Raw genomic sequence first — 23215 nt, forward strand, 5'->3', positions numbered from 1 at the left:
GTGAGAGTTCTTTTTTGCTCATTTAGGAATTTTTAATATTTTTTTCTTTAAGATTTAGCTGATTAATAATATGCACCAAGTGATTAAAAGTAAATGCATTGCTTTACCAAATTTAAATTGGGCATAACCTACAAGACACTTGGAAACAAAAGCAACTTTAACCAAGGAACATTTCTAACACTTGCACCCAATAAAATTGAGAAGATTGTCACTTTTACTCACCCCTAAACACCCCACACCGAGCAGTGAGGACAGTGCACTCACAAGGCTCTAAAGGCAAGCACAAGGATCATTCAGTAGATGACTGAGCCCAAGAGGATTTAGGCATCCCCAGCCAGGCAAGACACAGCATTAGCTGGGGATCACCACTGCAGACAGGATGCTCTGCAGGCTGAGGCAAGAGGAGCTCTGAGCCTCCCCAAAGCTGCCCATGCCCCCAAATCCCCTGCCCATGGCTGCAGGCAGCACTCACAGCTCCAGGGGATCCACAGCTGCCACCCCAGGGAGATCAGACAGCAGAAATACACCCAGCTGGGAGAGGGGTGGGGAAAGTTTTACTGAGATGAAGTAGGAACGAAAGAATCTCTGGAGCAGAAGGAAAAAAAATATTAAAGAGATATTTAAGATAACAGGCAGCAAATGCAGACAGGATGCAAATGAGGAATTCTTCCAACAGATTTTTACCACAAAGAATCACAGGAAGCATTTGGGCTCACTGCTGCCTAGGTGAGGAATACAGCCTACTAAAGACATTATGGGAGAGGAACACTGAGCTTTTGTCTCTCCAGCTCTGTTTCTGTGGTTTAAAGCAAGGATAAAGATAATAACATCCTGTCCTGAAACAATTTCAGGAGCTAAATAGAGCATATACAGTCAAGTAAAATTAAACTATTGTTATTAACTCTCACCTTCTCTCACCCATGATATCAGATGAAAAAGACAGTTTCTCTGAAGACGGAAAAAAAAGCATCATAAGAGCTACCATTCACACTGCTATTACCTATAATAGCATAAATCCTCAATATCTATTAGAGATAGACTTGAACTCCTTCTCTTTCTTATTAAAATTCCCTCTCCTTTGCCCACTCAGAACAGAGGCGGGCAATTCCTTTCTCACACCCTGGCTGTGAGGTGAATTTGGACAGACTCCCCTGCCCCTGACACACCTGCCTGGCAGAAAAGCTGAGTGCCCCAGAGCTGCTATGGCTGGGCTGGGCAGAGGGGCTGCACCTCCCACCCCCTCCTTTATCACTCCTCAGACCAGCAGAAGAAAAAAAAAAAAAGAAAAAAAGAAAAGGGAAAAAAAAAAAAAAAAAATCACCCCATGTCAGCATGTGGAAGCAATTAGTCAATGAGGGGAGGGTCAGATCCAGCTCTCTAAGCATTGATTGCAAGCTCATAGTTTCTCCCAAAGGCAAAAAAAAAAGTGTACTTGAACCCTTAGAGCAGATAGGCTGAAGCTGATTTATTGGGGTGATTTAGATCTGTTAAAACAAATTTAATTTTGAATACAATTTTATATCAATTAACAGAGTCTCACAAGTGTAGCCGTTAAGGAATCTCTTTCCAAAACCAAAGCCAAATATTCAAGATTTATGAGACTGACTTGCCATATTGGAAGTAACTAATTATTCGTAATGATTCTTTGTACTCCGACAGTGATTATGTATTTTCAGTGCAAATGACCATGATGAAACAAGTGATAAAGGCAGCCCATATTTGTGAAAAGGATACCAAGCAGTTAAGGCCTGATTGTTTTGGCAAAGTATTGGGATAGCAGGGAAAGAAACAAATGAAAACATCTAAGCCCATTGACACAAACCCCCAGCTTGTTTAACATCCTGAAGTGTCTCCTGGTGCATGTCAGAGCTGTACTGAAAGTCTGTGGTCTCCTTTTATTGCCTTAAGCAATTTTGTATTTAGTTTATTTATTGTGACCTTTTGGCTGTCCTTCCACCTTGGACATGACAGTCTTTAACAAAGCAAAGCCTCGCAGACTCAGCTTGCAGCATTTGCAACAGATTGTGGAGCGTGTTTGGGGTGAGAGGAACAGCACAGATTGGGGGCATGATTCTCATTTGCATTGAATTTTCTTCACCCCACTCAGATGGCTCTGGGCAGAAAAAGTCGAGTAGCAACCCTTCCACCTCCACTGGATGAAGGAAACGTCTCTGGATTACTCTGCCCTGATGAACGTACCTGTGAATCGAAAATGGTAGTAACTCCGGGATTGGGTAGAATTTCGCATTGCCTCAGGCCACCGAGAATACAAAAGCACCGCCTTTCTCCTTTCTCATAAGTACTGCCCCCGACACAGGAACAGAGTAATTGAGAACAAAGTCCCTGTTCCAGTGAGGTGCTCAGTGCCAGCAAGGTTAATGTCCAGGGGCAGGCTCGTGGTGAGAGCAATGCCATATTTACTGCTGTGGCTGCTGCTGCTGCTCTGATGCCACACTCACTCCAGCTATGAACAAGGGTCTAATTTCTGATCCTCAAAAGGCAAAGGCATAGCAAGTTTGTCATTAAAATCCGCAGCAGCATGCATGTGATTAAAATGTTAATGTCAATATTGTAATCGAGGTCTGACTCACAGGACAGCTGCTAAGAGACTTGATCTGTATTGCTTAGCCCCTGTCACCTGATGCAGACCAGGGTTACAGAACATGCCCCATCACATGGCAGGGATTGGCATTCACTGGCTCATGTGGCAAGCTAGAGGCTGGAAAGGGACAATCAGCTCAAACCCAGGTCTCATACTGTTGGACCAATAAGTTCAGCTGCACCTGCACTCCAGCCAAAGCTTTTCAATACATTTCCTTGGCATCACCTGAGCTGCAGCTCTGCTGCAAAGGCACTCACATCCCCTGCCTACCTGCAGTGCTGCTCCTGGGTTGTCCTGTCCCCTGGCCTCACTCACCCACCTCTCTTGCTTTTGGAATTTTCTGTGTTCGTTCCTATCCAGTTGAGTTTTAGACATTTAAGCCTGTGGTAAATTTTGCCTGATGTTGTCTAAGCACCGAAAGAGCTATAGTCTGCAAAGCTTCTTTTCAGTAAATTCAGGATTAATGAAGAAGGCCTCTCTATTGTTGGAATGTCTAATACAATTATCCACTGAATGAATGGACTAGGCAGCAGTGGAGGGCTCCCAGGTTTGTGGCAGGGAATTGTCTGTTTTAACATCAATCTGTTTTCATTCCCTCTGATCCATTATCATTCACCTAGAGTTATAACATGATGAATATCATTGTGCAGAATGCCATTTGATGCTGGGGGGAAACAAAACCACTGTAGGTCTGCCTTCTATTGAGAACACGAAATTGCCTTGGTGGAAGGAAAGGCATGATTGATTCAGAGATGCTGTTTGAAGCAGAGGCATCCTTTCCCATGTGGACAGTTTGATTTTGTTAATTCCTTTGGATGACCCTTCTGCTGCATCTTTCAGCAAGAAAAAATATATATAAAAAAATAAGAATAACTATGGACAATCATAGTGCTGCTGAATTTGTGGAATTAATTGGAAAAAATAATGGTACTCACAACTTTCCCCAGCAGGCACCTTTGGTTTACACTCCCAGTGACATTAAACTCCTGTACGTAAACACGGGATGAGAATCTTGATGACCCTGCTGACAGGAAATAAAGAAAGCAACTTTACAGGCAATTTCCACTGTCCTTGTTGGTCAGCAAATTTGGAAGTGAATGAAAAAAAGAGAACTAGAAATGCATATTAATGATGGAGGGCCTGTAGCACAATGGGAGTGAGATGAATCCTAGCAAGAGAAACTGTTAAAAATGCCCCAGTTTATATTTTTTAATTATCTACTCTTATGATGTACTTACAAGCAACATAGAAATTACCTTGTAAATAAAAGGACACCAGTCCTCACCAGTGTAAAAATAACTTGGTGAACTCAGTGTGAATGCTTGTTTCTAGAAAGTGTCCCTTAAAATACTGGTAAAGCAAATGCAGTTAAACCAAATCCGTTGTTAAACTAGGTGTATCTAAATGTAGACCTTTAATTAACAACCATCTCCAGGATCTTGGTTGTGCCTTTCAGATATCACACATTTTAAAAAATACTGTACAGCCACTTAATGAAACAGGAAATACCCTTTGCAAATCCAAAGTCCAGAAAAACCCAGGACAGATAACTGTCTGGCTCCCCACTAGCCTGTAATTACCCGAGGAAGCAGCTAGATTTAGCTATCTTCCTTCTTTAATTGGCACACAAAAGATTATAGGATTTTATTAGGACACAAATGACACCGATAGGAGTGTGATTGAGGCATGCAATGCATGACTGACTATTTGCATTAAGAGGCTTTGCACTACACATGGGATTTCTACCTTTGGTTTTAAATGGCTTAAATTTAAATGACGTTTCTATCCTACATTTTAAGAGGATGATATTTATTTTAGCGCTTGTCTAAGTATGGTAGGGCAACACTGTTGCCAGACACCAGAAACCCTTCTCCAAGAGCCTGCTTGGGCCAGGTTGGAAGGGGGTTAATTTTTGACTACTCTGTTGTTACAATTAGATGGGGAACGTAAGAAAATGGTGGGAAAGTGGGCATTGAAGTGCCCACATCGAAGTTTTGATGGGTATGTTAGACATTCAGCTGCAAGCCTGCCACTTCTGGGGACACCAGCCTGAGGAAACCACCATCCCTGGTGATGACTGAACTGGAACACAGGAGATTTTTTTGGCTTCCCTTATTCCATGCTTCCCACTGAATCTCCTTCATGGACTTTTTCCCTTATACATGAATCTCAATGGATTTCTTTAGGCTTTATTTCACAACATCTTTCTAATGTCTCTCACATCCAGAACTAAGGGCTACCCCCCAGGGAAGGTGAAAGCAGCTGGAGAAGTAAGGAATTAAGCCGAGTCAGTCCAGCGGAGCAAAGCCGCCCCACACAAGGAAGGGAGTAGCCAGAAGTGATGGTAACATGCTGCGATATCTGACTTTGTGCAATAAAAGATGATAACGGGAGGATTAAGTCCTGCTACCATTGCGATATGTAGGACAGCCCTGTGCAGGAGCCCTGATCCAGGCACACCTTCCTCAGCGCTCTCCTTGGGACTGGGCACTGCGCAGCTGCTCAGCCGGCCACCAGGTCAGTCCCTGTCCCAAGGGAATGCCAGAGGACCAAACCTTTGGCCAAGGCATCCTGGAGAGAGGACAGGGCCTGAAACTGCAGGGAATCAAGGAGGGGAATAGCCCTCTCCCGCACTGCAGAGCCCGAATAAAACCTCAACAAGATGAATGGATGGGGAGCAGGAGCTAATGAACAGAGTCTCCTGCTTCCATCTCCACGAGCCCCAACCCTCGGTTCCCTTCCACTGCCCCTTGTCCCACCTACAGCTCTGGCTGCCCAGCTCCGTGTCCTGCACCATCACCAGCTCATTTCCGAACTTGTCCCGACACACAGACTGTTCCCTAACTCACCCCTCCGCTCTTTCCACGTTTCTCTTCCCGTGTTCCCCAAGTTGACCTGAACCCCCAAGTGATGCCTCGGTTCCAAGTTTACTCCTCAACTCTTCCCGCAGCTCCTTCCCTGTCCCTGCCCTCCCTGTGCTCACCATTTGACCCCCAGCCCATCCCGCAGCCCGTCCCCCGTCCCCAGCTCCCCTGCACCCCGTGTCCCCCCGCTGTCCCCTCGGTGTCCCGGGGCAGGAGGCGGCCCGGGGGAAACTTTCGGCGGGGCCGGAGCGGGCGGCGGCGCCCCCGGCCCGCGCTGAGGGGCGGTGAGGCGGCGGCGGGGCGGGAAGGAGGAGGAGGAAGGGGGGGAGCGGGGGCACGGCCGGGCCTGCGCCGGGGAATGACGCGCAGCTGGCAGCCCTGCTCATGCGCGGCCGGCCGGGCGGTGCTAGCGCCGCGTCCCAGCTCGGGGAGAATGGGGCGGCATCCGGGCAGCGCCGACTGAGCGGCTTCTGGGGGCCGGGGCTGCGCCGCGCCGCGGGCGGCCGGGCTGGGGCGGGCGGGCGAGCGCCATCCGGCAGCGGGCGGCGGCGGCGGGGGCGCCGCGCCGCGCCGGCGGGGGGCTGCGAGCCGCCGGCGGCGCCCGGCGAGGAGGGGTCGGCGGCGGCGGCGGGCGGCGGCGGCGGCGGGCGGCGGCGGGGGCTGCCCAGGGATTGTCTCGCTCGTTCCGCGGCAAGAAAGTTGGGCGGCGAGCGCGGCGGCGGCGGCGGCCCCCCCGGCGGTGCGCGGCGGCCGGAGCGGGGCCCCGGAGCGGCGCTGCCTCCGGGGAGGGGGCGCCGCGCCTGGATTATCCCGAGCTGGGTCGAGCCTCCTGGATCTGCCTCTCTCCTCCGCGCCGAGTGAATCCGAGGTGTCCTCGTCCTGATCCAGATAAATCTTCCCCCCCTTCTCTTTTTTTTTTTTTTTTTTTTTTTTTTTTTTTCCTCCCCTCCTCTTCCCGTCGTTGCTTTTTTTGGGGGGTGGGGGGAGGCGGGGGGTGGAAATTTGTCAAGGTCATTCCGTGGATTTAATATTTTTTGTGTGTGTGTGCCGCTCGCCCCACCGCCACCGCCACCCAGCCTTGCTCTGTGGATTATCATCGCCCTGGATCCGAGGCTCTGAACAGCAGGATTTTTTTTGTTGTTGTTGTTGATTTTTTTTTAAATAATTATTATTATTTTTTAAGGGCTCCGGGGTTTGGAGAGGGGAAGCGGTGAGTTGGAGGGGGGCGACTTTTCTCTCCCCCCGCGCCCCCCCCACTCCCACCCACCTCCCCCCCCCCTCGCGCCCGGCCTTCTAATTTTCTTTTTTTTTTTTTTTTAATTTTTTAATTATTATTATTATTTTTATTTTTAAATTTTTTTAATTTGCTTCTTCTTCGGCGATGGATGGGAAAATCCGGCAGAGCCGGAGGTCGAGGTCGCAGCGGGACCGCGTGCGGCGGCGGGAGGCGGCGGCCCGCGACCCGCGGAACCAGAGCCCGTCCTCGGGCTCCGAGAAGGAGCCGAGCCCCGGCAAGGAGAACGGCGGCCAGAACTGCACCGCCCCGCGGGGCCCGCCGCCCGCCGCCCGCGCCGCCCGGCCCCCGCGCCGCCGCCGCCGCGAGTCCAGCTCCCAGGAAGAGGACCTGATCGATGGCTTCGCCATCGCCAGCTTCAACACCCTGGAAGCGCTGGAGGTGAGAGCGCCGGGGGGCTCTGCCCTCCCGCGGGGCGGGGGCTGGGCCGCCGGGGGGGGGTGGTGGAAGGGAAAAGGAAAGGAAAAAAAAAATTAAAAAAAAAAAAAAAAAAAAAAAGGGATTTGAGAAAGGAAGCGCGGCGCTTTCAGGCTGCTGAATTTTGCAAATGGCAATTAACGCGCATTAATCGCGGTGTCAGCCCGGGGGGATCCCGGGGCTGCGGTCAGGAGGGTGCCGGGCCGGCCCCGGCGATCGCGGCTCCGCTGGCAACTCTCTGCCCTCCCCGCCTTGCTCCTTCCCTCCTCCCCCGTCCCCTCCTCTGCCCGGCTCCGGCCGCTGCTCGCCATCACTTCGGGCAAGTCAAATGTTTGTTTGGGGTTTTAATTGGTTGCAAAATAATCCCGGCGTGTTGGGATGGTCCGGCATTGTTGTGAATGGTGGAGCTTCCCCCCCCTCCCGCCCTCCTTCCTCCCACTCCCCCTCCTCCAGCTCGGGAGTTTGTGTTTGCATTGCCAAAATGTTACTTTATCTGTCTCCGGAGATTGTTAGCAAATGGCTAGTGTTTGACATTTTGTGGAAAAGAGATGTTTAAATGGATAATAATCCCTCGGTTGTAATTCCCATTTTTGAAGTAATTGAACAAATTCTTCATCTCTTGTTGACTGTACATATTTTTCTGGTGTTAATAGGCTGGCAAAAAATATTGCTTGTCTAACTTATTACAAACAATATTTGCTAAGCAAATACTGCCTGCCTTGTCTGAGCTAAGTTAAGCAGAGCAGGAAATTTAATATTTTCAGAGGGGCATTGACAAACTATGACTTTGGCTTTTGATTTTTGTTTTGTTTGTGTACGAGGGGAAGAAGTGAATTGTGGAGAGGAAGCACCTCACAAGTTGCTTGTTGGGTGCAATAACTTGAATTCCCAGTAAATGTGAGCAGTCCTGGTGCTTTTGCTCACTTTCTTTGACACACCATGGTGGAGACATGGGCAAAGTTTTGGGTGCTCTCCCTACTTTGTATTTCCTGCCAGTTGTGTGTTAACCTGTACAGTAGTGAGGAGTTCTGCAGGGGCTAATGAATACTTTGATTTGCCCTGGGATCTTTAATGACTGCGAGGTCCCATTTTGTTCCTGGGCTTTGCTGCTCCCCAGCCCACCCCTCCTGCCATGCTGGCCTTTGGGGGCATTGTGGTTTTGGGGAGTTTTTTGCCCGTTTTTGCCAAGTTCTCAGAGTCCCAGAGATGGTGCCTGTGTGCCCATGGAGGTGGCAGCAGTGGCCTTGGCCATCTGCCCTGGGGTCAGGATCCTGGCTGGGGGAGCAGGTTCTGCTCAGCAGGGACATTCAGTGGGCCCTGAGCAGCTCTGGGTGTGCAGGTGCTGGACAGGGAAGAAGGTTTGTGTTAGCTTGGTGATGGCTGTTCCTTGCCTTTCTGTGGTGTCATTTGTGGGGTGTTGTCCTAACAGGAAAGCCGAGTACTTTGTGTATGCAGAACTGATAATGAGCGAGCAATCTGCTCTCGTGTGCCTCTAAACCAAGCCCTAGACCTGTCTGTATAACCTTTTTTTTTTTTTTTTTCTTGGGCATGCTCTTAGTCAAATATGCATCAGCAGATAGGTCCAATTAAACCCCTGAGTCTCTACTGAGCTGTCAGGGAAGAAAGTAAAATTCATCTTCCTGCAGAAATTTTCTACCATGATGAGCACATTATCAGGAAATAGAATTCAAATGATAGTGCAATCCCTCCAGGCTGACGGGGAAAACTCTGGGCTTTTCAGATGGGGTGAGCCTTGTTATTGAATCACTCAAACCTTGATAATAAGGTACACAAGGGTAGAAAGTGACCTTAAATATCTGCCACCCCAAGGTACTTCTGTTTGTGGAAGCACTTCTGGTTTTTCTTTAAAAAGACAAAAAAAATCTTTACAAAATCATCCAAAATTCTTGCAAAAAACTTCAGTACCACCTGAAATTAACCCATTTCTAGTATATTTCACCAACATGTGAAAGAACATCACCTGAAACGAACTGATTTATAGTGTATTTACCAACATGTTAGAAAACAACATGTGCACCTCTGCAACCATGGTGGTTGACACCTCATAGGGAAAAGTGTGAGCAGAATTCACCTGTTTCACACCAGCCAGGTGTGTTATGTTCAAGGCTGTGTTCTTGGATGTAATGATGATGTGTATTTCCTAAATCCCTGTAAAACTGGAAAGAAGAAAATACTCTACATGGTGTGGATTCTTCCCTGGAGCACTGCCTTGGACTGTGGGTGATGTCTGGCAGATGAGATGCAGCAGCAAGGGAATGGGATGGTTAAGGCAAAAGTATTTAAAGCAGTATATGCCTATGTAAATGACTGAAATGGCAAGGTCTTTTTGTGTGGTGTGGAGCTGTGTTCTCTGGTGAACTTGACTGCAACAGGTGGTTTTCTTCTGCTTTGGAGAGAATCTGTATTTTGGTGTACACTGGTTTTTTTAAGAGGATTTAAAATCTGCTGTAATGCTTTTTTGAAAATAAAATAAGAATTGAAACCTTCTATGCTCATGAGGGGGAAGAAAGTGTAGTAATTAGTACATGGCCTAGGGACAGTACTGAACTAAGAAAGTATTTTATTTCGTTTTTTTAATCCTAAAAGGAGCTTTTGTTACATATATGGTAGTTCATTGTGGTGTTCTAGGTTGGTTTGTTTCTTGATGTTACAATGGTCTCTGGTTATGTTTAATAGACTTAACTAAGCCTGGGTTTCCCCTTGGAAATGAAATTTCTCAGTGTTTAGGTAGAACTTAATGGTTGAATCATTTGGGAGAGGTAAGGTGGTTTTTGGTTTGTTTTTCTTTGTATCTCACCGTATTGTGAATTCCCCTTCCCCACTGAAGCAAATTCTCACCGCTGGTGTTCCTGTAAGTAAAGGGTGCTTTATAGAATAAATGTGTGTATTCTTCCATTGTGTTGACCTGGGAGTATGAGCAGTTAAGGTTGATACTGAGGGATGGCTCTGAGGTCTCCTTTAGCTCTCTGGTGTGAATTTCTAAGCATTTTGGATTTTTACTCGTGACAGTGTTCCTTTGGCAGTTGTCATCTGAAAATCATGTGTCTTGTTTTGGCGATACTTGTGACTTGACTTATGTATCTCCTATCCTACCATCTTCCAAATAAAGACTGAGTTGATGACATATATATATTTTAAATTAAGTAAAATACTAAAAAAGCCAGCCCCACAGACATACAAGCAGCAGCTCTTTTCTGTGTATGAGAAGTTAAAACTTCTCCTTTCTCTTCCTTCCCCTGGATCTTCCTGTATAAATCCAACCCAGATTTCACGCGGGTTACAGCTGATGTGTGTGTTTTGTTTGGGGTTTTTAGTACCCAACCACTCACCACCACTTTGGGCTTAACCTGGAAATGGAGTTTGCTGTGACCTCTTGGCTTGAGGTGGTCAGCTGCTGGAAAAGCCACCAGGAGATGGTTGCTGTTCCAGGGGTCAGGAAGAGCTGGCGGGCTGGGGAAAGGGGGATTTCTCCCTGCCTTCCGAAATGAATGGTATGGATGTGAGCATGTGTGTATATTCATTACGTTCAGATGAAGCTGCTAATTATTCTTGAAGGTGATTGGTGAATCAGAGCGAGAGAATCTAAATGAGTGAGTCGGTAGTTGAGGGCTCTCTCTGATCATAGCTGTTCCTTTCAAGTATGAAAAACAGCGCTAAAAGGGAACTTCATCAGAATGTTAATGAATGCGATCTTTGAGAGCAATTGTTCTCCCAAAGTAGTTGAAAAGACAAGGGGTTGTGTTTTCTTTTTGGCTGTTGTTTATCATTTTTACAGATTCCAGCAAAGCTTTGGAGCTCTGAATGGAAATTTTAACTTTCTTGAGGGGTGAGTGTGTGTGTATGGGTTTTTTTGAGGAATGTTTAACCTGTTTACAGAATCTTGAGGAGAATCCATGCTCAGATGTGTGTGATGGGTTGTGTAGAAGCAGATCCCTGAGCTGAAAGAGGGCAGACCTTGACTCTGTGCGTGTGGTGTTGGAGTGGAGATGCTGCCCTTACAAGCTGAGCTGGGGCCCAGCTGTGCCCCAAGGAGATTAATGCTTCACCCACTCCTGCTGTTTGTACCCAGAGCTCTGGCTGTGCTGCAGCCCCTTCTCTGCTGTTCTGCCTCAGTGTAGCAGGGTTTAGAAAGCCTGTTGCTCCTAGTAGACTCCTGGACAAAATCCATAAGTTCTCTGGCTGTCATCTTGATAAGGCTGTTTTCACATGTGTGCTGTACACTGTCCTGTTACTGTTGCTCTGATCTCTCATTGATAAGAAAACCAATGTATTTAACTGCATCTTCCTATTCCAAAGGTTTTGTGCTAGCTCCACTGACCTAGCAATGTAACTTCTGATTTGTCACCATCTCTCTCTGTGTCTGCTTTGCCACTTAGATTTTTCCATTGCTAGGTTATGTTTTAAAACAAGTTTCTAGATATTAAAGTATTTTTTCCCTCTACTTAATTTTCAAGTGATGGTGTATCAAGCTAGCATTTCTGATGGCCAGTTATTCCTCTTAAAAAGTGCTTTTAACCCCAGGAAAGCTAATGATTTTCTGGATGATGCTCTAAAGGCTCTAAATGCCTTTTGGTTTTCCTGAAGGCTTGCTAGTCTCCATTGATTTGCTCTCCTAGCTGTTGATTATTTTTTTTTTTTTTTTTTTGCATCTTGTTTGAAGCAGGTACTTAAGGTATCTTTGTTGTTGTTGAGGAATCAGAGGTGATTAAAGCAGAGGGGGAGAGCTGTGGAAAGCCTGAAGTATCTGCTCAGCTGGGCCAGGAGCTGAGGGAAGCAATATTCCTGCAAGCCATGGTTGAGTGGTGGGCTTCCCTGTCCTCTTCTGCTGGATGGGAATTCCCAGGAAAGCTGCCAGGATTGAGGGAGAGATGGGGTGCATGGCAAGTGCAGCCCCTGCCTGGGGCCATCCCTTCTGCCAAGGTCAGGGCACCTTTACTGCTCATAAAGGGGTGTTGGGGAGAGGAAATTGCTTGGAAATCCCAACCAAGCCCAGGGGTCACCCTTATCCCGAATGAGGTTTCATTTTAAACTCAAATTGCACTTGATTCTGTCTATCTGGGTGTTTTGAAAGACCTCTTAATATCCTACTGGTTTTTCTGAAGTAGTTTTTCATAGTATAACTGCTCAGGCTTTCTTGAGCACTCTGAAACCTGGGTCAAAACATGAGGTGAAGTTTGCTGAAATGTCAAGTAGACCAACCATCACAGAGAAATTCAGAAGATATTTGCAGTTTTAAAATTATTAGAATCTATAGTATTTTAAAAAATAAGGTATGCTGTATTGCACAGACAAGATTTTTTTTTCTAATAAAAGGAATATAATAGAATTAGTGTTCCACTTCACTCAGATAATAAATGTTTACTTGCAGTAGTACATATCACTTCATGCCTAGTAAGAACTGAAAACTTTACTGTCCTCTCAGTATGCTAAGAAGATGCAACTTTTTATCATTTATCTCATTTATTTCGCAGAATGAGGCTGACTGACTTTCTGGGAAAATAGCAGTGAAGAAGGGAGCTGGGCAGGATGAGATCAGCCTGGTGTTTCTTGTTGTTTCTTTGGTAGATCCCTGCTTGCTCTGCAGAAGGCTGATGGTCATGAAACTGCATTTGTGAAAAAAATCATTTCGATTCTGAGATTCAGTGCTGTGGTTGGAGACACATTGATAAAAAGGTTTTGGGGTGGTTTGGTTTTTTTCCCTTTTGCTTCCCTGCTTTTTTTGGGTGAGGTGTGAAGTTCTCCAGGCACAGCCACAGCAGGCTGCTCCCCTGTGCCAGGCTTTGTGTGCACCTGGTCTGGGTGGAGGGGTGTCCAAGTATGCTTATTGCTTCAGCTTCTCCAGCATCTGGGCTTTGTCCTGGTGGTGCAGGGTGTAGGAATATTGTGTAGTTCGTGGTGCTGCAGCAAGTACTCGAAAGAGAGCAGTCTCAGCAGAACTGAAACACTGTTTCTTGCTTGATGCAGTTTGGGTTTGTTGCTTTTTTAAAATAAGGATTTGAAATACAGTGTGTAGGGTGTGCATCTTGGTATCAGTTGTAGGTGAACATCCAGCTCTAAGTGAGAACAATTTCCAATTCACTGCACTTTAATGCCTCTAGTTTATCATGGTAAATGTGTAAAAGAGTTTTATGTAGGTGAAGTGGCTCTTGCTGTTTAAATATCTCCTGGCTCTACTGTGTTCAGCACAGCGGGGCTGTGACTGTTCCAGCCATGCTCTTCAGAGAGAGAAGAGCTGGAGTACAGTGTTACCAGCCCTGGTCCATCTCCTTGAGAAACAGTCTCTTTTCCAAGACTAATGAACTATTAAGAATAGTGCTCTGATGCTGAAAGGAGAATCAGTCTTTATGTTCTCAATGCAGAAGCATTTACCATGGAGGAGGGTTAACAGCTCCCGAGCCGCCCAGGCAAACCCGACCTGTGGGGAGTTGTCGGTCCAGTTCCTCTGGTGCAGGATTGTGAAAGCTGGGCAGGTACGAGCTGCACCAGCCAGGCCAGCAGTGTGAGCCCCAGTGACAGGCACAGAGCTGAGTGGCACCCTCTGCAGCTTAATTGTTTTGTCCTGAGTGCCTGGATGTGGAGTGCAGAATTACCTGGCTAACAGGAGCACGGGGGCAGCTGTGTGCACAGCGCCTGGATGATCCAGGATGAATGGAGAGTGTTTCCTCTCTAGCTCTGTCTTGCTTCGAGCCAAAAAGGGACTGAACTTGAACAAAAGTTGCATCTGCAAGGTCAGTGGTTGGCATGGATAAGGGGATTGAAGGGATCAAAATTATTTCCCTGCGCCACTGGCTGCAAAACATGGGCTTATGGCACCATTCCTGTCTCTCCCTTTGTGCTCAGAGCAAAGCTTTTTTAATCTTGTGCTGGCTATCTATAGTGCCACACAAACGTGGCAATTTGGAGTTAAATGTTCTATTTCAAGGGCTGCCATTCACGGTCTGCAGGGCAAGGAGCTGCTCTTGGGCTCCTCTCCTGTGCCCACAGCCTGCCTTGCTCTCTCCTCTGCACAGGTTGTCATAGGGAGGAATTCAGAAAATGCATATGCATGATGCAGTTGTGCCTGTAGTCTGAATGTGAAGCTTATAGCATTTGTGGTTTGATATCATTGTGTTACCTTGCCCTTCAACAGATGTTCTTTCTAGCTTCATAAAAATAAGACAGTAACTGTTTGATGTTTTGCTTTTTCCCCCCCACCCCAGTTTTAAATATAGATTGATTGACTCTGATGCTAGGGTGTCCCTGACCTAACGTGTACTTAGTGACGAGATGCTGAAGTTAGGAAGAAGCCTGCAGCCCAAGTTGGGAAACAAATGGTAATTCAGAGCTGCTGGCTGTTGGGTGACTTCTGAAGGACACCAAACTCATTCCTTTAACCCCTCCTCTTGCTTAGTGAAGCTGCAGCTTCTTTCCTGGGAGCTCTTATGTGTAGAGAGGAGCAAAAACCCCCAAAGAGTTTCAAAGAAAGCAATGTCTCAAAGCTTACAATGACATCAAGTGCATCAGGTAATAAAATGCATTATTGCTGTTGATGTTTTGGTGGCTCTTAAATGTCTCTTGCAGTGCTGTGGAAGAGGATGTGCAGCCTCTTAACTCCATTTAGCCTGAGCACATACCTGCACTCAGGGGGAGTGAGACTCAGGATGGTGTGCAGCTAAGAGATGTTTATGGAATCAGTCAAACTTGATATAAAATAATTATGATGTTTTGACATCTTGTTAATAACTTGCAGCCATTGGAAGAAATGGAATTATGGCATTCTTAGTCCTTGATGGAACCTTGGCATTTCTTTCAGATTGTAAAATTAAAGAAAAAATGTGAAAGCCATTAAAATAGTTGGATGTGGTGCCTGGGAAAAATGATGGGCTGCTTAATTGAAAAAGTGCATCATTCCAGTTGAAGTTCGTTCCAGTTCAGTTCTGCCCATTTTCCTGCACCTGTAACGAAGAAGGAAGAGGGCTGATTCCCCCAAAATCTGTCTGTGAGAGCATTTTGGGTGTCACTTGGTTCTTCATCTTATCTGTGAATGAAGTGGAAGGAAATCCTAGCGAGCATTAGACATGAGAGAAAAGTCTTGTCACCTGTAATGACTAAAATCCCCTGAAGTGTTGCCAGCGTGTACTTTAGGAATCATATAATTATATGATTATTGAAAGAGACATAAAAGACCTCATGGCAAAAACCTTGGAAAGGGGGAGGGAGGGAATCTGTATGCAAATAAAGATATGCAGAATTTCCTGTCTCTCTTTTTTTTTTTTTTTCCCTAGTTATTTTTCAGTCCAAAGCTCAGTAATTGCTTTTATGGGGATTACTTAATAAAACTGGGGCATGCAAAGGAGGGAGAAATTGTTTATGCTGAGTCACAGGGTTGGCTTGGAGTCCTAAAGAGTTGGAGTAAAAATGGATTTTTAGAAGTAAAACTGCAGAGTTGGTTTTGTGCTAAGAGAAAATAGCTATTTGTTGAAATGTGATCCTACAATAAAAGTGTTTTGTGGTCTGGCGGTTAAGCAGAGGGGTCCGGAAGTTGAGATAACGGGGTTTTCTTTCTGACTCTGCCACAAGTTTCCTCTCTCTGAGCTCTGGGCAAGTGCTTTCATCACTGCCTGTGTCACCCTGGCTGTGCCATTGTGGGGTCCCTGCTGGGAGCTGGCTGTGCCCCTCAGGGGAGCTCTGTCACCCCCTGATGTGACAGAACTGTCTCACACATGACATGTGCTGTGTTTGTGCAGGAGGTGATGGGAGAGCCTCTGATGCCAAAATCTTGTACAAAGTCCTGGGGAAGTGTTTCTCCTCTGCCCCACCCCAGGTGTGTGAGAGCCTTTCTTGTGGCATGTCCTGAGCAGTGCCATGCCCTGCTCTGGGCACTGCTGGTGGCACAAATGCAGCCTGAGATTTCCCTGAGCTCTAGTTCTCTTCTCAAAGATAAAATACAGGCCTTGACTTCAGGCTTCTTAAGTTCCTCTAAGCTTCATCAGTCTTTCCTGATGCTCTGGATTTATAATCTTGCTTCTCATAGCAGCACTCTTCCATGCATTTACTAGGAAATTCTCTTTATGCAGAACAGACATCTCAAGAGAGGTTTTGTTGCAAGATAGGCAAAAAACCTTCTATTTTTTTTCTCAGGCTTAACTAAAGCACTTGGTGCATGAAAAAAAAAAAAAAAAAAAAGGAAAAAAACCCTGTCATACTGCTATTAGTGTTGAGTTGCTGAATATTTTGCAAGCTCTCCCCAGGAAAGAATGCCACCCCTTACTCTGGTACTTTAGTTTGGCTCTTAATAGTACAAAGTTGTGATACGAGTTTGCTGGTGTGATTTTTAGCTGAAAATGACAATGGTTTTCCAAGCAGATGGATTTTATAACTTGCCTGCCATCAGCTCATCCATCAAACTCCGCAGAGATCTGTGCATTGGTGTCAGCGTGCACATGGCAGTGTTGTTGGTTACATCAAACAAACTGATCACTCTCTTGGAGCCGTGTTCCACTCCCTGGGCAGCCCTGGGGTGGGTTTGCAGGGAGGGGAGTGGCTGGGGGCTTGTTCTCAGCCTGTCCCTGTGGGTTCTTGCTGAGCTGTCCCAGCTCCTGTCCCTGGCTGTGCAGGGTCTGTGTAACTTGTGCAGGGGGTGCATGCAGGCACTGGTGTTTCCAGTGCTGTTTGTGTTGGGAAAAGGGATGGTGAAACACAACTGGGAGCCTCTGGCTGCACAGGGTCTGTAACTTGATTTCACACAGCTCTCCCATACTCATACATGACTTTTCTGCCACGTTGCTGGAAGTCACACAGGCAGTGTGAGTTGGAAGTTTAAAATTTTAGCTGCATCCAGGCAAAAGTGCTTGCAGGACTCAATTAGAAAAGGTTCCCACGCTTAAGTTACCTGTACAACTTTCAGGCTTTTTGCAAGGAAATAGCAGCTTTTTAGCAGCTGTTGGATAGAGGAGCCCTGTGTTAACATCAAGCTCATTTGCTCTGGTTAGAAAACGACCCTGTGTTTTGGCAGGTGTAGGACAGGCTGTTTCCAAACCAGAGGTTATGGAGCTGCTGTAACAGGGCCTGTGTAAACTAATGTAAACTCCCAGGTGATACCTCAGACAAACAGCTGTATGCAGGTTGGTTTCTTGGTGGGTTCCTAAGAATTATTTTTGAAGTTGGTCTTTGTAAAAAACGAAAAAAAAAAAAATCACGAAAAAACCCCAACAAAAAAAACAACATCAACAACAAAAAAGCCCAAACAAAAAACAAACAACAAAAAAACCCCCCAAACAGTTTACACAAGCTGTTTCCAGAGAGAGCATCTTTGGTTTCCTACCTTCAGCTGTGTTGTGTCCTGAGAAACACATGGATGGGTTGTGGAGTGTCTGAGTGTGGTGCCTGGTTCTCTGCCCAGGAGATGCTCAGGGTTATAGGATTATAAAGTTGCTGTCTCCAAACACTGTAGCTCTTGTGCCACAGCTCAGAGGCCAGCCCTGCTGCTGGATTGTGAGGTTATAAATATTATTTCCCGTGAGTTTTGCAGTGCTGTGTTGCTCAGGTGGGGCAGGGTTTCCAGGGCAGGCTGTTCAAGCAGCGAGGGCTCTGGTTTCCTGATCAGCGCTTCCTGCTCCAAATGTATCAGTGGATTTTCTCCACCACTGCCAAAATAAATGCTGCAGACAGTCCAGAGCCAGGAATGTCATCATCATCAGGTTACTGAGTTTCTGCCTGAAGGTCAGCTAACTGTGGCTGCTACTAAATAGCTGCTTGCTGATATGGTGTCTGCAATCATACACCAGCCTGTGGCACGTTTGCAGGGGACTTTTGGCATGGAGCTGTGTGGCCCAAACAGGGGCATGTTTGATGGTGCTGGTGAGGTTGATGCGACCTGCAATGATATTAATTTGACCTGAAAAGGACAGAGTGTAAACTGTGAGTGTTTATCTGTGTTAAGTACAATGTGCTGGCCATCCAAAATCAAATTAATTTGCTTTGCTGTCCTCCTGTGGCATGGGATGGGGTCAACAGCTGGGGTGGTCTTGAGCAGCGTGGTGAGATGCTGTTATGCAGAGCATGTGTCAGCATCAGGGCTGGTAAATGGACAGCTTCTGGTTGTATTTCCTGCAGGCAAATAAAGCTCGCCTTCCCTTGGGGTGCTCCTTGGTTTGTTTTTTGTGTATTTCTGATTATCTGCTAGTTACCTGCAGGTAAATTTTCACTGTTCAGTGCACTTATCTGGGCAGCTTCTGCTGCTGCTGAAGAGGGGGAATAGATTTTTGTCTCAAGCAGTAAATGAATTCTCCTTGTTCTTTTCCATCTTTCTCCTTCTGTTCACGTGTGTGTTAAAATTCCCATTCCCTGTTTATATATGTTTAGCAGATGAAGTCACTGGTGTTTTTTCCCCAGTATTACCTTTACCATGTTCTGAACATAAGCAGAATGTGATTATTCACTGAGTCTCTGCTGAATACTGTAGGAATAATGAGTCTGTGCCTAAAGCATAAAGCCAGACACATAAAGCATGCCAATAAGAATACAGAGAGAAATGGGAGAAAATGCGAAGTGTAGCTTCTTTTACCAATTTTACTGGAGCATTCCAGTACTTACTTTGAGTTAGGAGGAGATTAATAGTGGTGTAAGACTGGTATTTTAATGTCAGAAAGTGGAGAGAGTGTGGGGGTCCCTTCCCACCCTGGGAATCTGTGTTCTCTGGGGAGTGATAGCTTCCAGCAGTTCACTAAACTGGTGTGCTTCTGGAAGTGAAAAAACATGGGAGGAAAAAGAATCACCTGGCTTTGTGTCTTCATGGGGATCAAGCCTTTTCAAAAAGAGTACATTTTGGTGTCTTGCAATGTGTTCTTGATGCTGGTGAAAAGAACAAAAATAGGCTGTGGAGGTTTTCCCTCCTGGTGCATCGACATCCCGTTGGCTCTGCCTTCCCAGGCAGCTGCCAAACTGGAAACCTTGGAATGTCTTTCTGCAGGTACTTTTCAAGAAGGTCAGAATTTGGGTTGCAGCTGAATTGCAAAGTAAAACTTTTGCTGTGATGAGCAGAAATGGTTTTAGAATTTCTTCTAATGATACATTGTCAAGCTTTAAAGTTGAATGAACTTTAAATATCACCTCTGTTTAGCAGCATTTGAACTTTGTTTTCTAATTCCTTCAGCCTCAAAAAAGTAATAATATTGTGTCCTCTTTAGACTGTGGCCACTGAAATGGTGGTTGTCTCTATTGTTAAAAAAAGAATGAGAATCTGGGTGCCTAATTACCCAGTGCTGCTCCTTTTAATTTTGAGAGTTCGTCCTTTGCCCCTGCTCTTTTTAATGTAGATTTTCTAAATAGCATCTAAAAATGTGTGTCTAAAAGACCTAATTAGTGTTGATATTTCAATATCTGAGCTTATAATTTAGCTTTTTTAATAGGGCACCTGGGTATCAGCACTAAACATGAAGAAAATTGAACCTACCCCGAAAGTGAGTGCATTTGATTTTAATTTGAGTTGGGAGAAGAAACAGCCCTAAAACTTCAGACTGAATTATTTGTTTGGGCAGGCTTTGAGCATGTCACAGGGAGGGAAGGGGGAAAATGGTATTTAATTAATGCTTCAGTAATACCACTCTCACTTAGCTTTATGGTTTTAGAAAAATTTGCCTAGGCAAAGTTGTCCTGGCCGAGGTAGATATCTGTCTGGTTGATATTTTAAGGCTGATACAGCATTGTTCACACCTTCTTGGAATGTACTACAGGAATAAACGGGAAACCCAATCTCCTTAGCACCCTGAGTAGCACAGACAGGCCGTGCTCCGAGACAGGGATTTATTTCATGCATGGTGGCCTAGACACGGAACAAATGTGTAGAAAGGGGAATTATGTAGAATTGAAAGTGACAATTATGCAAACATTCCAGTTGAGGAAGAAGTAAATTCTTCTTTTTTTCCATGTGCTCGGCTTCAGAGCTAACGAGCAGCCTCTTGGGGGTTTGCTCTGTGTGTTTGTATCTGTCATATCTCTCTCATCTTGCTTGCTTCTTGTTCCTTTTTTTTTTTTTTTCCTGGTTTGACCTTATTTTCCCTTTTGTTCCATGGAGTCATTCAATCTTTGTACTGCTGGGATTGTTTACCTTGCCAGAGGAAAATGTTAGCACCCTTCCATTTAGGAGCCCAGGGCTGCTGTGCTCAGTCCCTTGCAGCCCAGCACCTTCTCTCCTGCCTGGGCACAGGAACACGATGACTGATGGCATCCAAATCCCTTTATTCAATCGGGTTTTTTTGCTTTTAAAGGGAGAAGAAGCTGGTGAGCAAAGAAACAAGCTGTGAAAATAGCTCTGTGTTTAGTTGGACACCCTTTCCAAGGCTAAACAACTTGATCTTCCACGCTGCTGGGTAATTCCCACGCTTGCAGAAGCAGGGGGAGAGTGAGCAGGGAGCTGGGGCTGTGGCCACTTTAATCTGACATAAGTATGTGTTTTTGCTGAAGGGGATGGTCCTTTCCTGCCCTGGCTGCTTGTCCCAATTACCTCCCTTGTGCCAGCTCTAGCATTTATGCTGCCAGGAAAACTAATTCCCTGGTTCCCTGATCTGGCTGGCTGCACAGCCACGCAAATGCCCTTCTGGCACAGGGCAGAGGGGATGCAGAGCAGATGTGTATTGATTAAAGAAACCCTGCAAATATGGCCTGAGCCTTTGCAGCAGGATTACAGCTACATGTTCTTTCTGTTTTAGGTCATCTTGCAAGTCTGCTGGAATGGGTAGTGTAAAATGATGGTTGTGCTGGGGTGACTCTGGTCTTGGTCCAGCTTCTGAAGTTGGTCATTTATGGGGTTGTGGGAAGAGGGTAGAAAGGATTACTGGGAAAGATAAAACCTCACTTGCACGTTAATTGCTCTGAGAACACAGTTTCTACCTTGTTTTCAGTGATTAGTTTCAATGTGACAGGGAGAAAGAGGAGACAAGCTTTTTTGTGCTTGGCTGGTTGCTTGGAGTGGATGAGGTATCTAACCCTTTTGATGGCAGAAAGTTAAAAGCAGTTCAGTCTGCAAATGGTATTTGTAGCTGTGTTCACAAAATAATTCCTACTTTTTAGCCTTCTGTTATTTTTTTTCCTCCTGTCTTTCTTTCTGTACTCTATCCCATGCATATGTTGTGCTAAGGAGAAGACTGTATTGGATATTAAATCCAAGGAGTGGGGGAAGATGGAGTTCTTCTAATCAGTGTCATTTTCCCAGCTGTAATCCCACAGAGGGATTGAAGAAAGTGTCAGGAGGATAAGATCGGTGTTTGAGCCCAGCTAAACGCTGGCTCTGATGTGTGAAAATGGCTTTAATGGAGCTTGCTTGTGTGGGGAGAAAATTGCACGTAAATTGTGCACATTTCTAAATAAAAAGTATTTAATTGTGCTAAAAGAGGGGGAGGGCCCCTCTTGTGTGCACATCAGAGACTTCAGTGAGCAGAAGTAACCTCGGTGGCACAGCAGTCATTGACCCTGTCAGGCCCTGCCATCGGGGGTCATGTGTGGTGAAGTGGGTTGCCACAGGGGATTAGCACATCTGGGCAGAGGGTTTTTCCTTCTGAGCCTGTGCACACCAGATCCCATCTCCAGCAGCGCACACGGAGCCATCAGAGAGCACAAGGAGCCAGGGGATGGGGAGGCACCTGCAGAGAGGAACCAGTCTGGAGCCAGGGGCTTTCTTGGCCCCAGCTGCAAGAGAGAGAACACTGGGTTACACCACGGGCTCCCAGCTCCAATGAGGAGAAGGTGGACTTGGAATAAAAGCCCACAAACTTGCCTTGGTCATCTCATAATTAGATAGCTTCGAACACAGAACTGTCTTTTTGCCCAGATTTCCCTGATAGTTTTGCATGTACAAATGTACTTTTGCATCCTACAGTTCTATGCAGGATATGCTTATTTACTGGGCTGGAAGTATGTGGAGGATGATGTTTTGTTATAAACCTCAGAAGGAATGAGTGGTGTATCAGCTCCCATGTAAGACTTCACAATTACTGTGTGAAGATACTGGGCCCAATTCACAGATGGTAGTGTCTGAAGTACAGGGAAAACAGATAATTACTAGCAACTGATCCATTTGCTCTGTGCCTAAAGGAGAGAATATTCAAGGCTGGCTTTGGAAAGCTTGATGCCATGGCATCCTTGAAGTCTGAGCATTGCAGTGTTAGATTTTATACAGACCAGTTCTGCTTTGCTTCCTGTGTTCTTTTGCAATTCTGCTTTAGTTGAATTAATTTTATACCCCAAGAAGAAGGTATTAGAAGAAAATTACCAATATTTCCATCAGGAGTAGTTGATATCTTAGTAGGCAGAAGAGGCATTGAAGTTGAAGCTCTCTGGTCTTCGTGGTCGCCAGTAAAGGACAGCATTGGTCACTGATGCCCAGTCACCTCCTGGATGAGGAGAGAAATGATAATGCTCTGCTCCTGCCTTAGCTGTGAGCACCTAGAATGAAGCTGTAGTTGGTTGCAATTACTAGAAGATTGGGTGCTGATGGGGTTTGATATCTGTGCCAAATTTTTGCTAGGCAGGAAAATGAGAGTTGTGTAAATTTGCAAGTTATAGAGAGTCTGAGCAGCATGAGGAAAATGATGCTGAAGGTTGGAGGTTCTCTTTTCAGGAGGTTCAGGCTCACAAGTGGTGTTGGTGACACCACAGAGGTGCAGCCCATGCTGGCATTTTCAGCACTGGTGGCTTCTTAGGCTTCTTCAGAGGTTACACATACTAAGAAAGGTTCACGACTGCATGGGTGGTTTTTCACAGTCACCTTTAGAAGTTTGTGCCTTGACTTCCTGCCAGGACCTGTGGGGCACAGATGAAAGTCTGGACCTGTGTCACAGTAGTGCTGGAGATGTGGATGGAGCCTGGGCTCTCCTGTTTTGGCACTTACTGTACCACACTGCATCTGAAACACCAGGTTGGACTTGGAGAATTAAGTGGCGCAATTATGAAGCGGAGGAAAAAAAAAAACAACCCACTTATGTGGTGGCTGTGATAAATTAGTCATTTTGTACCTCCAAATAGCCAATTATTCCTCTGACT

At 45.9% G+C, this 23215-nt stretch overlaps 1 protein-coding gene and 1 long non-coding RNA gene across 24 annotated transcripts in view; one reads left to right on the forward strand and one right to left on the reverse strand.

Moving 5' to 3' along the window:
- Positions 1-1321: 1321 nt before the first annotated feature.
- Positions 1322-5763, reverse strand: LOC130259736 (uncharacterized). The gene is made up of 3 exons (XR_008841692.1): positions 5586-5763; positions 3538-3623; positions 1322-2199 (listed from the first exon to the last, which is right to left on the reverse strand). It is a non-coding gene; the product is annotated as an uncharacterized LOC130259736 (long non-coding RNA).
- Positions 5764-6798: 1035 nt separating this feature from the next.
- The window catches only part of FBRSL1 (fibrosin like 1), a 494766-nt gene continuing 478349 nt past the window's right edge, over positions 6799-23215 (forward strand). For 10 of the 23 annotated variants that reach the window (XM_056504123.1, XM_056504124.1, XM_056504136.1 and 7 more), the window contains exon 1: positions 6801-7141. In XM_056504123.1, the coding sequence (XP_056360098.1) occupies positions 6848-7141 (294 nt within the window). In that variant the 5' untranslated portion in view covers positions 6801-6847. Of the gene's footprint in view, positions 7142-23215 lie in introns of all 23 variants that reach the window. The other 13 variants (XM_056504118.1, XM_056504130.1, XM_056504119.1 and 10 more) reach the window with 3 other exon arrangements.

Source organism: Oenanthe melanoleuca, chromosome 15 (assembly GCF_029582105.1).
Source record: "Oenanthe melanoleuca isolate GR-GAL-2019-014 chromosome 15, OMel1.0, whole genome shotgun sequence".
NCBI classification, from domain to species: Eukaryota; Metazoa; Chordata; class Aves; order Passeriformes; family Muscicapidae; genus Oenanthe; species Oenanthe melanoleuca.